The following is a 16,658-nucleotide window of genomic DNA, read 5'->3' as shown; positions in this document are numbered from 1 at the left end:
CCCGAAGACACAAAGTAATGGAGACAAAGGAAGATCTCCATTGTTGTCGGTAAGTAGTTACAGTCTCTCCTGCGTAAATCTTGAACATAACATTATGTCTGTACTGTATTCTGTACCGTGCCATCAACATTAGCTAAATTACTATTCCATGGGCACCTTTCTGCTTACGTCTTTCATGCTCTTGTTGCATCATGTGTGATTTCCTTCGGTTTCTTCTGTAATGGATATGGTCGGGCTCGACTTTCACCATTTTGAATCTTCAGATCTGGCATCCTTTCCAAGGTGAAAGAATCTCATACATTATATATCAGCGTATGCTTTTCAAAATGTTCCTTGGAGTTTTTACCTCCTAGTGGCGTTCCTCCCAACTGGGTCACGTTGCACAGGACATTGTGTGCGCGAATGGGACTAGCCTGGGATGTTGTAGCAGCCCCTGGGGCATTGGTTAAATTGGTAGTATACTAATCTTGCCAAGACATGCGGAATGGCCAAGAAAATTACGTCTAGATCAAGCATGTACAGGACTGAAAGGTCTGTGATTCCTTTTATTTGCAGTTCCATTTACAAAAGAGTAACCTTTTCCCTGTACGGCAGCATACAAGACTATGCACATGCTAGGCGGGACGAGATGGTAAAGGAGTAGAACTGGAAAAGGGGGCTAGTCAGTTTTGATTAGGGGTGTCTGAATGGTGCTCGGGTAGATCAGCTGCTTGGCACCGGTTAGATCCACCAACTTCTTGCTGGGTGCTTCCGTCGGGGGTTCTCCAGGGCCGGCCAGATACATGAGCCGGTACGACCACTCTAAGATCTCGGGGCAGAATGCCTTCCAATAGTAGGTCATCTTAAACCATGCTGGCTCAGTCAAGTACCTGTGCCCTCTACATGCGCCGTTCACTATTGCTTTCGCACATCCTTGTACCGACCCCACCGGGATCACACCCACTTGGACCTGCATCATCATTATCATCATCATACAATTGTTTGTTACCGAATACAGACTCTCCTCAGACCGTTATTGGTATTCATGAAACACTGAAGCTTACATCTCTCAAGTCTTGATCCACCTCCAGCTTGCCTTCCTCGGTGAAGTGCTTCCCTTGAGTCAGCTCAGACTCTATGAAGCCAGGCGTAACAATGGTTATTCCAATGTCTGGACCCAGCTCCACCCTCAATGTCTCGAACATGTTCAGCAGGGCTGCTTTGCTTGCCTGCGACGAGATTCAAACGTCTGCGAGTGAGACTGAATCCAAACTGAACAACATGCGTTGATCAGAAAACGCGAGCTTACATTGTAGAAACTCGTTCGAGGAGCAGGCAACCAGGAGGCAGAGGAAGAAAGCACTATGATCTTGCCTCTGCTGTACCTTAGGTATGGAACTGCGAACCGGGTGGTATAGACCGAACCCCAGTAGTTAGTGTCCTGCATCATTCAATTCAACAGTCAGGAACCTTGGCCACCACCAGCGCTCTACCTTAATCAAAACTTCCATCCAAGGAAAGGAAAACGACCTAGTTCAATTGATAGGATCCACTACCCACTCAGATCCATTCCCTCTATGGTACATGCTTAAACATTCTGATGCACCGGAAATCCTAATCTCAGGAAAAGTGGGTGGGTGAATTACCATGATAGCTCTAAAATTGGTGATGTCGCCTGCATCTTCAAACTTGCAGATGGAACTAATCCCTGCGTTGTTGACCAGATGGTCCACTACAAGCCAAAACGACGAATCATTAAAGTCTAATTCAGGCCATTCATGCAAAGCAACAAAACGAGGAACAAAAAAAGAAAAAACTGAGAAACAAGAAGAGGGTACGTCTTTGGAAGTGATTCATGGTCTCGTTGACGAGGCGCCTGCAGTCATCGACTTGGGAAACATCGGCCTGAATGACTATAACGTCTGGAGAGCCCAACTCCCTCGCCCTCTCCGCCACTTCCCGCAGCGACATCTCCCGCCGGGCCACCAGAGCCAAGCATGCACCCCTCCTCCCATACTCGTAAGCCAGGTACTGCATGCACGGCAACATAACATATATAACTTAAACGGCACCACGTGGGTCATTTCGGATGAACAAGACGGGTCACAAAAGCAGCAGCGATGCGTACCTCTCCGATGCCGGAGGAAGCACCGGTGATGAGGACGACCTTACCTTCGACGCTCTCGCTGAAGAGGGAGCTCAAGATGGAGAGGAAGAACTTGAAAGCGTAGAAAGGGGGCAAGAAGAGGCAGAGAGAAAAGAAAGTGAAAGGAGGAGCCACCAGATTCAGGAACTTGTGGATCAAATCCATTGTCTGACTAGCTTCTCAACTTCTGTCCAGTCCAGTTTCTCTTGCTCGCTTGCTGGCTGCCCAAGAAGAGAGATATAGAGGGAGGAGGAGGAGGAGCAGGTGGAAGGATGGCAGCTTCTGCATGGGGCGAAAGCGCCACGTACGTAGATGTTGCTCCCCAGGGAACTCTGGTGCACGGTCACACTTGTCTCTCGCGTCCCTTATCTCTTTACCTTTGTGTCTGGTTTTGTCCACCACCGTCTGGATCACTCGCGCCGACAGATTGTCCTCTCTGAATTCCACGATCGATAGAATTGAGGCTTTAGATAAGAACCCCTGTGCTCGTGAAAATGGATCTACCTGTGTAAAACGGAGTGGCGGGGGGTTCTAGACAAATTCCTTCTCGAGATGATCCGACCCGTTACGATTCTTCCGACATGTCCACCCGACAAAGGAATGGACAGGATTTCCAACAGGACGCTCTGTAATTTAGCGATGTCAGCACCTTAAAAAGCATCGATCATGACTTGCCATTGAAGGTTCTATGATGTCTCTCTGAATGCTCCTATGGGCCAGAATTTATGCATGATACAGACGTGTTCACACCAAAAGATATCAAAGTCCTTATGATTGATATGGCGTCGATTTGAGTATCTGATTTGCTTGTAAGTAAATTATCTATAACGGAAATACTTGTACCATGAAGTACAGTAGTTATCGACGCACGATGGCGGTGAACGATCTGACTAATGTATCAATTGGACAACGAAACCAACACATGACCAATGTGACGAAGGAGATGAAGAGAAGATGCCAATCGAGGACTCTTCAAAGACATTGATTGACGACCCTTGAACTCGGTGGCACTTGAGAGGAGTTGTAGCAGCCCACGGAGAAGGTCGATGTGCCATCTGATAACCTAAAATTATGGAGGTGACCTAAGCGCAACCTTCATTAGAATATTAACCAACTTATGAGCAGTTATATCTCGTCGTTTATAGAAGGCGAGGTATGACAGTGGTAAAAGGGATGCACGAACATCAATACAAATATCCCTATTGTTTTTGCGATTTGTCAATTTATTTTCAGTTCAAGTGCTTGCACTTCTTCCTCTTTAAACTTATTGTTCTTCGTCCTTGTCACGCATAGTCAATTTCTGCCCGTTCAATAAGAAAATCAAAGATCTAACGGTATTTCATCTACTTGGCATAGATCTCAAATTTCAAGGGAAACAAGATGTAAAATGTCAGCAGGGTCTCTCGGCAATAAGACTTGAAAATTGTGTCTTGGGAGTTCCCCCATACCATTTGGGGACCACAGAAATAAGTCAACATCACTAGTGTTATCTTGTGCTCCACTTTACTTTTGACTAATTGGAGGAAGCTAAGGTCGGGAGTGACGCATTTGTCAAGCATCGACTTCAGCATTATGGGGACCATCTTCGTCATTTTGGAGCTTGTGTTCATCATTTCCAGCCGAAGTGATCCGACGAAACTAATCACGCATACTCAAATTCGTAGCGCAGCAAATCATAGCCTGCTCTGTTCTTGCGGGACTATTCGTGGGGGTTGTTGAAATTCTCTGTGGAGTAACGAGAGTGCAGCTTTTCTCGAGTGATTTCAAGCTTTCCAAACAGAAAGAAAAGGTGGGGGAATTAATGAAGAAGCTGTTGGTACTATTAAAGCCTTTCAATCAGTAGCTGTACATGGTTTTTACAACATCAAAGCACAGATAGGATTTGCCGAGAACCCCGAGACTCCTACTCCGATTAATACGCCTCGTGCTCCCCCTGGCCAAGGCAAAGTTACACACTCGGGTTAGTAAATGAATGTAGAGAAGGGGAAAAGAGGGAAAGGCCATGATGCTAACGACTTCATACTTTCTTGGGGGTGATGAAATCGACGAACTTGTTCTTGGACTTGGGTTTGCCATTGCCAATGGGGGAGGAGGAGGTCGGGCACGACTTGAGGTGCCTCTTCAGGATGCGCTCTCGCACGAATCTCTCGTACAGGAAAGCCGCGCCTTTGAACTGAGGGAGGACCAGCCACGCCGCCAAGATGAGCTTCACATCGTACCATATGGGTATCCTGATGATGATGATGATGATGATGATGATGATGATGATGATGATGATGATTATGATGATGAAATCCATCGAGCCCAACAAGAGAAGAGATGAGATGACCCGACACGACGGACGGACGGAAGGAAGGAAGGAAGGAAGGTCGCCACTTACCACTCGAGAAGAGGCTGGAGGAGCATCTCGAGGAGGGTGAGGAAGGAATAGAGGATCCAGTAAGCCAACCACTGCTCATCGTCTATCTTGGAGGGGCTCTCTATCGCCATCACCGACGCGTACCTGCCCCAGAGAGAAGTCAAACCCTCAAATGACCAAATCTCCCCTGCTCAATTCAATTCATTTCCTTGGCCTACATAATATGTTGAAGAAAGAAGTGGGAATCTCACAGAGGGTAGAGTAGCATCAGCACCGGCCTGCGCCAATTCCATAAGAGATTGTCAAAGGCACACAAAGTCAGCTCAATATATCTCGTCGAAGAAGAAGAAGAAGAAGAAGAAGAAGAACAACAAGTACCCGGCGAGGGAGTGAGCGTGCGCCAGGACAGTCCACAGACGACCCATTGCTTGGTCGAACCGGATGGATGGGGAAGCTGAATGATCAGATATACTTCAAAGGAGATGAGATGAGAACAGAGGAATGGAGCGAAGAAAGAAGAGAAACGATTGCGATCCGCAGGAAGGAAAACGTCCGTATAAAAAGGCCAAGCGCAAGGGGACACGTGGCAGGCGACCGTGGGGTGTTTTGTTCCTAACGAGGCTTTTAGCGTTAAACGTGTCCAAACGAGGGAGGTGATTAATCACCGTCCACTGCCCCCTTTTAGCTCTAAAGCTTAGTATTGTATCCGGGCAGTCGGTGACACGTGTCGCCAGCCATGCCACGACACTCAACTCAAGTACCCCACTCTCTTTTTTTTTTTTTTTTTGGTAGTTTTTCTCCTCTTGGGCTTGAGCGTTGGCGGGCCGAGCTTCTTGCATGTGCCGGCCACAGAAGTTCAGGCAATGAGGACCGAACGAACCTACTCATCAATGAGGTTTACTTTTGGTCCTTAGTTGGGTCCCCTGTGAAGGGCGTAACACATCTCGATCCAAACTATCAAAAGGGCAAGGCAAATTCACCAACCCCCTTTGATCTCAGACAGAGATGAGACAGCCATGGGAGTCTGTCTGTCGCGATCGCGAGCAGATGAATTTCACAGCAATGAACCACCCCAAAGTTACAACCTTCTTGAGTTTCACACTGACACTGACACTGGCATAGGTTCTACAAGTCCTGATTTGGGTTTGGGGGGAGGACGTTTATGCCCTCCGACTCCTCCCAGGATTGTCCGTCGATGGGCTAAATTTAAGTTTAGCTAAGCTTTTCTGGTCAAGACAGGAACCTGTCTCTAAATTTAGGACGAGGACCGAGGAAAGCCTCGACAATTGCGTGCTAGCGTGCAATCTGGGGACGTTCCCCCATTTTCTCTCCCACCCCCATTAAAAGTGGTTGAGCTACGTTAATCTTCTCTTTTCGTTTTGACCCACAATCCTCCTTCAATGTTTTTATGCCTCGTCATTGCATATTATTAGTTGCACCTACTATAGTAAGCCTTCATTTCTTCCTTGAAACAGTTGCCATCACCATGGGCTACAAGCCACGCCTGCTTATACTTTTCTCAACCCCTTCTCTGTTTTCTTGCATTGTTTGATCAACGCCAGGCCCTTCTTCCTGCAAAAAATGAACGACTCTCTGTCGATGAGATTCATGGCCGGGACGTGTAACTTCCCCGCGTGGCCTCCTCCCAGAGCCGTAGCGGGCAGAGGAGAGAAGAATGATGTTGTGGCGATCATGGCAAAGATTGGATTTTGCCCTTGGAGGTGCAGGGGCAATGCGTCCAGGCCCCCTCCGAGACTGTTGGTGACCGCCGGCACGGACGGAGATCAGATGGTTGGGATGATCAATGGGAAGAAAGTCAATGGGGTCTATATAAACGAAGCTCCGTTGTACACTGCCGCCACGAGCAATCCAGACAAGTTGGTAAAAGAATGCGGGGCTGATTCGCCGCCGCATGCATGCCTGGTTGGCAGGTTTGTGGATAACCGGTTTGTGTACAGGCAAACCTTCATCATCAGGTCATATGAAATTGGACCTGACAAAACTGCCACCATGGAGACCCTTATGAATCTCCTTCAGGTCAGTTCCTTGAGTGATTCACCGCCGCAATAGGAATTGGGATGGTCTTGCCTACGCCCTGATCATGGTGGATCGGACTGTCTGAATTGTAGGATCTTATGGATCCCACGAGTCGGACGATGGAATTCGTCCAGTCCACCTTGTACCCAATGCAGGGAAGAAATTTTCCCAGGGAAAGCAATGAGGTAAAAAGATTCTAGCGCTCACTTCTTGTCGATGGTTAATGCAGGAGACAGCCCTTAACCACGTAACGAGCTCCGGCCTTGCGGGCAATGGATTTGGTGCCACTCGGGAGATGAGTCTCCGGAAACTGATTTGGGTTGTCACGCGCATCCATGTACAAGTACAGAGATACAGCTCTTGGTATATTTCACGTTCCATCAATCTCTCCGATTGCCTAGGAAAAGAAATTTTCACCTCGACATCAAGAGACTTGTCTAAACAGTTCTATTTTTATGTTCTTCTCGCACACTTCCCCACGTTTTATCTGAAGAATCTGACAAACAATAATTTCCATTGGATATTAGCTTGAATGAACCCTCATAATGAAAAGTTGTCTTCTCTTGTCGAGTCTAGCACTCGTTTTTATGATCGCAAATGTCCTTTTGCTCGGAAGAGTAGCAATATTAACATCTGTGACAGGGGGGATGTTGTGGAGATTGATACCTGGGTCGATGCGGCGGGAAAGAACGGAATGCGGAGAGACTGGATTATCCGCGATTACAACACCCAGGAGATCATAACAAGAGCGACCAGGTGCCTGCTGCATCTCCCTGGTTAAAAGCTCTAGCACTCAGGCACCGGCCATTCTGACCAATTGTTACCGTGCAGCACATGGGTGATCATGAACAGAGACACCAGAAGATTAACCAAGATCCCTGATCAAGTTAGAGAAGAAGTCATACCTTTCTACCTGAACAAATTGTCAATTCCTACAGAAGAAAATGATACTGATAAAATAGACAAGCTCACCGATGCAACGGCAGAGAGAATTCGCTCGGGCTTAGCTGTAAGTTTCTGGTTATCCTGATTCTCCCTCAATTATTTTTGGGTCCTTCGTTCATGTTTTACTCTTGCCTTTCAGCCAAGATGGAATGACATGGATGCCAACCAGCATGTAAATAATGTGAAGTACATTGGATGGATTTTAGAGGTACTTATCTACACCTTCTTGATTTACACGAACCAAATACTGTGAATTTCGGAAAGCACGAGTATGAAGACTGAAAAGATGTATATTTCCTTTATCTGCACTGTACTGTATGATGAATTTCAGTATCCGCATAAGCTTTATATCAGAGTCCACTCAGTTTAGGTAAGGTTCATAATGCACAGCAAGTAAAGGGCAGAACCGAAGGTCTGATTTTCCACCTTTTCTTGAATTACCATACCAAGAAGCAAATTTGCATCCTCTCCTGAAAATCTAGAATTGTCGTCTTTTTCCCGGTTTTAATTCACCCCGGCATGTCACCTTCTGCAGAGCGTACCAATTAATGTATTGGAGGCTTACAGTCTGACAAGCATGACACTAGAATATCGACGTGAATGCCGACAATCAAATTTATTGGAGTCATTAACCAGCACAACTAGGAGCCCTGGAGACTCCGAGGCTGACCCTCCTCGTAAACCCGGCCGCTGTCCAGAGCTAGAATACACTCATCTGCTCCGGATGCAAGCAGACAAGGCGGAGATTGTTAGGGCGAGAACAGAGTGGCATTCCAAGACTAAGTGACACCAGCTTCTAGTGTGCCTTGATTGTTTTCCTGACGGAACTTGTTAATCGATGTATTCTGTTTTATTGCGCGTCTTAGTTTTTGGGGCGTTCGATTTTTGAATAATATATTCAATTGGCCCATTTTTAGCTTGCCCCTTGTGAGCAATCTCAAGATATAAGCAGGAAGTACTGAGCATCTGGCTGTGAGAAACTATACGAAAACTTAGCTGTGCGCTTCTGCGTTGCTATGAATGGCATCGGTGAGAGTTAAAAGAGTGACTGACCCTATGCACGACACTTGCATTCTCCCTTCAGTCCAAGAGATAGTAAGGCAATGCCCAGCGAATAGACATGAAGCTCTTCCAAAGGATAACCGCACGGAACTAAAAACAAAATGCAAAGTAACATATAAGCCCTGTTTGGTTCAACATTTGGCCAAAGGACTTTAAGAAAATGCCAATACCTTTGGGCTAAAGGCTTTTTCCAAAATGCAATTAGTGTGTTTGGTAAAGTGTATTTTAAAAACACATTTGAAAAGCAAATTTGACGTAAATGTTGTTTGGTGAAAAATGAACTTTGTAAAGTATTTTTACTTTTTGAAAAAAAAAAAAAAAAAGGCGGTCTGCGGGCAGCGGCGGCCAACAGGCGGGCGGCGGCCGATGGGCGATGGAGGGTGGCGGTGGTGGCGGCGACAGGCGGGTGGCAGCAAGCGAAGGTAACAAAATTAAAATAAAAAAAATTAGTTGTATATCGCAAAAGGCCTTTAGCTCAAAGTACCTCTAGAGATACTTGTGTTAAAAGACTTTGGAGAGCATTTCAGATGCAATTGCATTTCCTCAAAATAAGTTAAAAAAAAGTAGACAAATACCATTTGCATTTGATCAAGGGACTTTAGAGCCCCAATGCTCATTTATAATGCTAAACCAAATAGGGCCACCGACTTTGGAATTGATGGAGAAGCAAAGCGTAATCGGGATGAAATCCATCCATTATCCACTCTATCATCTTTTTGACAACGGCATTCTCTAAAAGAAAATGAATTTGTGTAAATGATGTAGAACATATGGCGCATAAATTCCTGAAAAAACATGATCACTAGAAATCAAGGCGGTTCCACCACCACAAATAGACCCTTCAAGCGGTATCACACCATTTATGGAGCTACAATCTTTTCGTCCCCAAAATCACGTGTTTGCTTGATTTGCGAGATATTTGAAGTATTTTTATGTATTTGCTTTTCATTTTAATTTAATTCTCATTATGGCATTTTATGGTGTGTTTAATTCCCTAAAGGAACCCTCCCTATATAAAGGACGCCCATCCTATGTAATGTACACAATTCATTTTCTCAAATATCAATCAACCCTTTTGGAAAAGCTTTCCAAATACTACTTCCCTGCGTCATTTGGTATTAGAGCCGGTTCTCCTTGTGATGATCACTAATAACGTGAATAGAAATACCTCCGTAGCCGAGGGCCGTGCCAATGAGCCCATTACACAAGAGGAGTTTACCCGGTTTGTTGAGGAAAGTCAACAAACCCTGCAAGATAACCAACAAACGATGCAAGAATTACTTGCCGCAATCCAACAGTTGTTTGCAAACCCTAACCCCGACATTCTTTCGGCCGAACGTGCTCCGATCACTCGTGTCCCAGAAATAGCTATGGAACATAAGGTCAACCCCCAAGACAAGCGTCAAGCTTATGCTGAGGATTCCGAAGAAGATGAAGGTGAATTTCTAGATTTGGTCCGTAGGGGCTACCAAAATAGAGGCTATCAACGTGATCCAGAACAATACCAATTGAAGGTCGACCTCCCCACCTTTAATGGCAATCTCAATATCGAAGACTTCCTTAATTGGCTTTGGGAAGTCGAGAAATTCTTCGACGTCATGGATATTGAAGAGGACCGCCAAGTCAAACCGGTGGCTTACAAGTCGAAGGGTGATGCCTCGGCGTGGTGGGAGCAAATGCAACTATCCCGTCGTCGTCAAGGCAAGGCTCCCATCCAAACCTTGAATTGGATGAAGCAGATGCCCAAGATGCGATTCCTTCCACTCGATTATGAACAAGTCTTGTTCCAACAATTTCAAAACCGCAACACGGTTGGACCAGACGGTTTAAGTCTAATTAGAGGAATTCCTCCGACTTTCTCCTGCAATAATCTTGCCGAGTTAGAAGCGCAACAAACCGCCAAGTATATCTATGGCTTGTGCTTAAACATCCTAAATCGTGTTTATTTGCATCGTCTATTGTGATATTCTAAATTTCAACCCATTTTTTAAACTGTGAATGAATGAAATGTCTTATTGACGTATTTCGCTTAAATCTCACTCAGATTTGATCACTCTTGAGAATATTAACCAATAATGAATGGCTAGCTAGGAAAATCAAGTATGTAGACCTAAGAACTTAATCCTGGATTGAGCTTTTGGCCATAAGGATTGTCGAGGGAATATTTTGGACCATTAAAGGGCGATCCTAGAGAGGTTAATGGACGATTTGTTAATACCATACAATTGGATTACGGGTGATTCCATTTGACCATGTATGGGTTCCGAACGTCCCTAAATCATTTTCTAACGATCGGTCCTTCGGAATTAGTGATTGACCTTCGCAATTACATGACAACCAAGGTCGCCATGGCTTGAGTAACTCTTAAACATGATGATAATCACGGGTCGATACTCGTAACTCCTAAAAGCCGCCCGTTAGTTTGAGATACACCGAAATAGCATATCAATATTAACCATGAATTATACTTCGAAATTGGATGTCAGACTTTCAAGGATTCCAATATTAAATTTTTGGATGTCACCTCATCCGGAGCATATTTATTTCATGGTTCGCTCCAAAGTGTTCAGAAAAGTAAAATTTAGACAGGAAATGGGAAATGACCCTTTTACCCTTAGGAAATACTCATTTCTCTAATTCAGTAGGAGGACATTTTAGTCTTTTCACCCCTTTAGTGGCCGAAAATGTGAGTGGACTAGGTGTCCACTAATTGAGCCAAATTACCGGATTGCCTTTCTTAAGTTTTAAGGGACAAAAAGGGTTGAATTATTGGTGGACCCCACAAGTCCAAATCTCATCAGCCAAGTCCCATCATTCTAGACAAATATTTCACTCAAAAATATCCTACACTTGTCCTACCTATTCATCATCTTCCTCTTCTTCATTTTAGCAAGTTCTCTCTCTCTCTCTCTCTCTCTCTCTCTCTCTCTCTCTCTCTCTCTCTCTCTCTCTCTCTCTCTCATTTTCCTTGGCCGAACTACCACCCACATGCCGCCACCACCGCCGAACCACCACCTCACGCCGTCACCACCACCGTGAGCCACCAGCCATCGCCGAGGACCACCAGCAACCGATCATAAGCCACCGTCGCCGTGGAACCGCCGTAACCGAACGTCGGCCGAGAGGGAACCGCCGGTCTTGCCGCTTGAGCCCCGATTTTTACAGCTCTTTGGCCTTGAGTTCTTGCTAGATTTTGAGGTGAGTGAGCTTCTAAACCTTGATTAGGTAGTTAGGTTGTTAAAGGTGCTAAATTGAGGTGGATTTGGGTGGAATTTGTGTTGAATGTGTTCTTGAATAGTTAGAACCAAAAATTGGATGCTAGGGTTGATCATGTGGTTTTGATTGATTGAGTTTATGATTGATTAGATCATGTGGTCTTGATTGATTGAGTTTGTGATATGATTAGATCGTGTGGTTCCGATTAATTAATTGTGTGATGTGATTAAATCGTGCGATTTCGATTGATTGATCGTGTGATATGATTAAATTGTGTGGTCTTGATCCGTTAATCGGGAAGTTTAGTAAGATCGTGTGATCCTGATCTGTTAATCAAGAAGTTTAATAAGATCGTGTGGTCCTAATCTGTTAATCGGGAGGTTTAATAAGATCGTGTGGTCTCGATTTGTTGATCGAATGATTTGTTTTGATTGTATGGTCTTGAATTGAGAAGGGAGTAGATCATATGGTAAATGGACACGATCACGACCGATATTGTTTGTTATATGGTCATTCTTATGGAGAATTGTGTATATGAGACCATATTATACCCCGAGGCATTATTACGCGGGGTTTTGTAGTCATCTTGAGGCGTTAAATGCGAGATGCTAACTTGAGGCGTTATTACGTGGGTTATACTGGTCCGAGGCGTTATTATGCGGGTCTAGAGTACTATAATGGTCTAAGGCGTTATTAGGCGGATCTGTTCTTATACTGTAGCCCGAAGGGTGTTACGCGGACTTTTTAACAACTTAGCCATGTTAAAGGAGTTGTGATTCGAGGAATGGTATGCTTTTGATTAAATGGGCTATGAAATTTTGATTCTTGCATTATGTTATATGCTTTTGGATAGTTTTGTTGATTTTGATAGAACCGCCCGCTTAGGATGAATCCGGAGGTACTATTGCCCTAACTTAGGTTTAGGAACTTACTTGCTGAGATTTATTCTCACCCCGTCGTGTGTTAACATTTTCGGACCCTTTCTCAATGAATATAAATGGATCGCCACGGTGATTCGGGGTACCAATAAATATTAAGACAATAACTATTGAGTGCGCCGCATGAGAGGACAAGGTATATCTTAGGCATGCTAGCATAGTATGGGTAGGCGAGGGAGGCGACTTTTGGAAAGCCCACACCTATTTAGCTTGGTGGTATAGGCATGGGAATTTTTCTTTTGGGCCGCTTTGTGGTTTTGACATCCCTTATGATGGAGTCGGGGAATGGGACCTCACTCAGGCTCCTTCTCCCGATGGCGTTGTGACAAGCCCGGACACCGGTCCCGAAGATTCGAAGTCCGAGCTAGAGCTTATGGAGTCCGACCAAGATGTTGAGATAGTGGAACCTTTTGATGCTAAGGTCGACCTAGAGCTGCCTTCCGAAATCGATGAGGAGGAGTCAAGGACGTCATCCGATGACAGTAGGGATGGGGCATAGGATAGTTGCCCCTTGACTTTTTGGGAGAATCCTCCTAGTAAAGAAGTTAAGCTTCGATCACTTGATCCTTTTTGTTATGGGTGGTCTTAGGCTTATACATATGGCCTTCAAAGCCTTGGGTCCGGATGTTGTAAATGACATGTGATTATATATAAGTTTTCTCTTCCTATCCCGAAATATCGTATGTTTAGTTTTATGTATGGAGTTTTGTATTCGCTTCCGCATGTGCTTTTCATTCATGCTTAGTTCGTATTTGTTGGCTACTGGTTCTTGGAAATTTGTATTCAAGTGTGGTCGGGTGGGAAGTTGGCGTGCTCGTATGGTTCGGGGCGTGACATCTATATTTTGTAGAAGATGTATAAGAGATGGCCGGAAAAGTGGAGTTATAATCGAAACGAACCAACTTCTCAAATCAAACGAGCAATCATATTCCTTGAGGGACATTCGAACGAGGAAAACCACGGGATGTTGCTGAGTCCTCGAATTGACAATCCAACACTATGAATTGAAATTCGGGGAATACTTTTGGGCCGCCTAAGCCTCCCGAGCCTCTTACCTCAAAAGCTCGTGATGTGGCTCGGAATCCCTACGTGAAGTCCTATCCAAGGAAATGCTTTAAATGCAAGGAACCCGGATGCCGCTCAAGTGATTGTCCATGGCAGAAGGAGGTGAACCCGGTCGGGCATGAAGGTGAACTTTATGAGAATGATTGGGAGGATGAAGAAGAAGTGGCCGATTAAGAAGGAAAATATGTTAACTGCGTGGTCAAACGGCTGCTATTAACCCTACAAAAGGATGACTCTTAGCAAAATAACTTCTTCCGCACCCATTGCACTATCAATGGGAAGGTCTGCAATGTCATTATTGATAGTGGCAGCTATGAGAACATTGTATCCAAAGCACTTGTCAACCACCTTCAACCGAGGACAGAAGCTCATCCCTCACCTTATATGATTGGTTGGATCCGTAAGGGGCCGGAACTTAAGATAACTCAGATTTGTTGTTTGCCTATTTCTATGGAAAAATCATATAATGATACAATAATTTGTGATGTTGTTGAGATGGATGTGTGCCACGTCTTGTTGGGACGACCGTGGCAATATGATGTTGATGTTACTCACCAAGCGCGTGAGAATATTTACTCCTTTGTGTGGGAGAAGACTAAAATCACTCTTCAGCCATTAAATGAAGTTGCTCGAGTTTCACGAACTATTTAAAAGAAGAACGAAACTAGCATTCTCCTCAATGTTCGCAAAAGGAATGGCATGTACCTGATTGTAGACAGTGGATCCAAGCAGGAAGCCATCACAATTCTAGAAGCCCTCCAATCGTTGCTGAAGGCCTTCTCCGACATTATTCCCGAGGACTTACTAGATGGATTGCCACCGATACGAGACATTCAACACTAAATTGATTTTCTTTCCGATGCTAGTCTTCTAAACCTACCTCATTATCATATGATCCCGAAGGAAAACCTAATATTACAAGAGAAGATGGAAGAACTTCTTCGGAAAGGTTTTATATAAGAGAGCATGAGCTCTCGTGCCGTTTCTGCCCTTCTTACATCGAAGAAAGATGGGAGCATGCGAATGTGTATAGACAGTTGAGCAATTAACAAAATTACTATGAGGTATCAATTTCCTACTCCTCGTTTGGATGATATGCTTGACAAGTTGTTAGGATCTAAGGTCTTTTCAAAGATTGATTTGCGGAGTGACTACCATCGAGTCCGCATAAGAGTGGGAGATGAATGGAAGACGACGTTCAAAACAATTGAAGGGCTCTACGAATGGTTGGTCATGCCCTTTGAGCTTACCAACGCTCCTAGCACTTTTATGCGCTTGATGACGCAAGTCCTCAAGCCTTTCTTGGGAAAGTTTGTGGTGGTGTACTTCGACGGCATCCTTATCATAGCCCGGATGAACAACAACATGTGGACCACCTACGGGATGTTTTGCAGGTCCTAGAGGCTAATTAATTGTACATCAACTTGCCCAAATGCAGCTTTATGACCAACCAACTACTCTTTCTAGGGTATGTCATTGGTGCAGATGGCCTTCGAGTTGATGAGGCAAAGGTTGTTGCCATTCGAGAGTGGCCAACACCCAAGATTATTGGGGAAGTGCAAAGCTTCACGGCCTAATAACATTTTACCACCGGTTCATCCGCAATTTCAATACCATCTTAGCAACTATTGCATAGTGCTTAAAAAAGGACAATTCAACTCGGGGTGATGCGGCGGAGGCAAGCTTTGCCCTAATCAAGGAGAAATTATCTCTTGCTCTAGTTCTTATCTTGCCAAACTTTGACAAGGTATTCAAACTAGATTGTGACTCTTCCGGAGTAGGAATTGGCGCAGTACTCTCCCAAAAGGGCAAACCAATTGCTTATTTTAGTGAAAAACTGAATGAAGTTCGATGTCAATGGTCTACTTACGAACAAGAATTCTTTACTATGGTTTGAGCTATTAAACATTGGCGATCTTATCTAGACCAGCATGAGTTTGGACTCAACATAGATTCACAAAGATGGCCCATTTTATTCCACGTAAGAAGACCTTCGATGCTTCTCATGTTGCTAGTCTTTTCTTCTGCAAAGTGGTTCGTCTATATGGTGTGCCAAAGACAATTACTTCTGATCGGGATACCAAGTGCCTCGGCCATTTCCGAAGGACCCTATGGAACCTGTTTGGCACGCATTTGCGGTACAGTAGCTCCTTCCACCCTCAGATTGATGGACAAACCGAAGTGGTCAATTGAACTATGGTAGACATCATCCGTTGTCTCTGTAACGATACGCCAAAGTAATGGGACCGATATCTTGCGCCGGTAGAATTTGCTTTCAATAACATGGTCAACCACTCTACCGGCAAGTCTCCATTTGAGATTGTTTACGGTCGTGTACCTTAGCATACTCTTGACTTGATTCCTCTGCCTAAGATTTCTGATTATAGTGTGGCAAGAGAAAATATGGCAACCAAAATTCTGGACGTTCAAGCTGATGTTACATGCCAACTTGCTGCTTTTAACTCAAGGTACAAGGATGATGCTAACAAATGGCGCCATTCCAAGGTTTTTGAAGAAGGCGATGAAACAAGATCTATTTAAGCAAGGAGCGTTTTCTTATCGGCACTTATAATAAGTTGAAGCAACGAAAGGTGGGTCTATGTCGCATCCTTCGCAAGATCAATGATAATGCTTACGCCGTTAACCTACCGAGTTCACCTTTCAATCTCCCGACATTTAATGTGGCTGATTTGTTTGAATATCACTTCCACGATATTCCTTTATATCCCGATCATAACTCGAGGACGAGTTCTTCTAAAGAGGAGGAGACCGATGTAGAACAGATAGCGCATAAGTTCTTGGAAAAACGCGATTATCAAAAATCAAGGCTGTTCCAACGCCATAAATAGACCCTTGAAGCAGTATCACACCATTTATGGAGCTCCAATCTTTTCGTCCCCAAAATCACGCG

General features: G+C 44.6%; 3 protein-coding genes across 3 annotated transcripts; 1 reads left to right on the top strand and 2 right to left on the bottom strand.

Moving 5' to 3' along the window:
• Positions 1–517: 517 nt before the first annotated feature.
• LOC115741551 (11-beta-hydroxysteroid dehydrogenase A-like) lies at positions 518–2,357 on the bottom strand. Its single transcript, XM_030675521.2, has 6 exons — positions 2,108–2,357; positions 1,818–2,010; positions 1,626–1,711; positions 1,289–1,420; positions 1,044–1,208; positions 518–949 (listed from the first exon to the last, which is right to left on the bottom strand). Exons 1-6 carry the CDS (start codon positions 2,288–2,290, stop codon positions 659–661), a joined length of 1,050 nt encoding a protein of 349 aa, XP_030531381.1. The 5' UTR covers positions 2,291–2,357; the 3' UTR covers positions 518–658.
• Positions 2,358–3,925: 1,568 nt separating this feature from the next.
• On the bottom strand, positions 3,926–5,067 carry LOC115741544 (HVA22-like protein e). The gene is made up of 5 exons (XM_030675513.2): positions 4,863–5,067; positions 4,736–4,762; positions 4,506–4,628; positions 4,149–4,356; positions 3,926–4,058 (listed from the first exon to the last, which is right to left on the bottom strand). The coding sequence occupies exons 1-5, from the start codon at positions 4,907–4,909 to the stop codon at positions 4,038–4,040; spliced, it is 426 nt and encodes a 141-aa protein (XP_030531373.1). The 5' UTR covers positions 4,910–5,067; the 3' UTR covers positions 3,926–4,037.
• A 744-nt stretch (positions 5,068–5,811) lies between these two features.
• On the top strand, positions 5,812–8,376 carry LOC115741389 (palmitoyl-acyl carrier protein thioesterase, chloroplastic-like). The gene is made up of 6 exons (XM_030675253.2): positions 5,812–6,521; positions 6,751–6,884; positions 7,164–7,277; positions 7,353–7,530; positions 7,606–7,674; positions 8,002–8,376. The coding sequence occupies exons 1-6, from the start codon at positions 6,066–6,068 to the stop codon at positions 8,251–8,253; spliced, it is 1,203 nt and encodes a 400-aa protein (XP_030531113.1). The 5' UTR covers positions 5,812–6,065; the 3' UTR covers positions 8,254–8,376.
• Positions 8,377–16,658: the final 8,282 nt, after the last annotated feature.

Source organism: Rhodamnia argentea, chromosome 6 (assembly GCF_020921035.1).
Source record: "Rhodamnia argentea isolate NSW1041297 chromosome 6, ASM2092103v1, whole genome shotgun sequence".
NCBI lineage: Eukaryota > Viridiplantae > Streptophyta > Magnoliopsida > Myrtales > Myrtaceae > Rhodamnia > Rhodamnia argentea.
The sequence above is the reverse complement of the archived record's forward strand: the minus strand, read 5'-3'. Positions and strand labels throughout refer to the sequence as shown.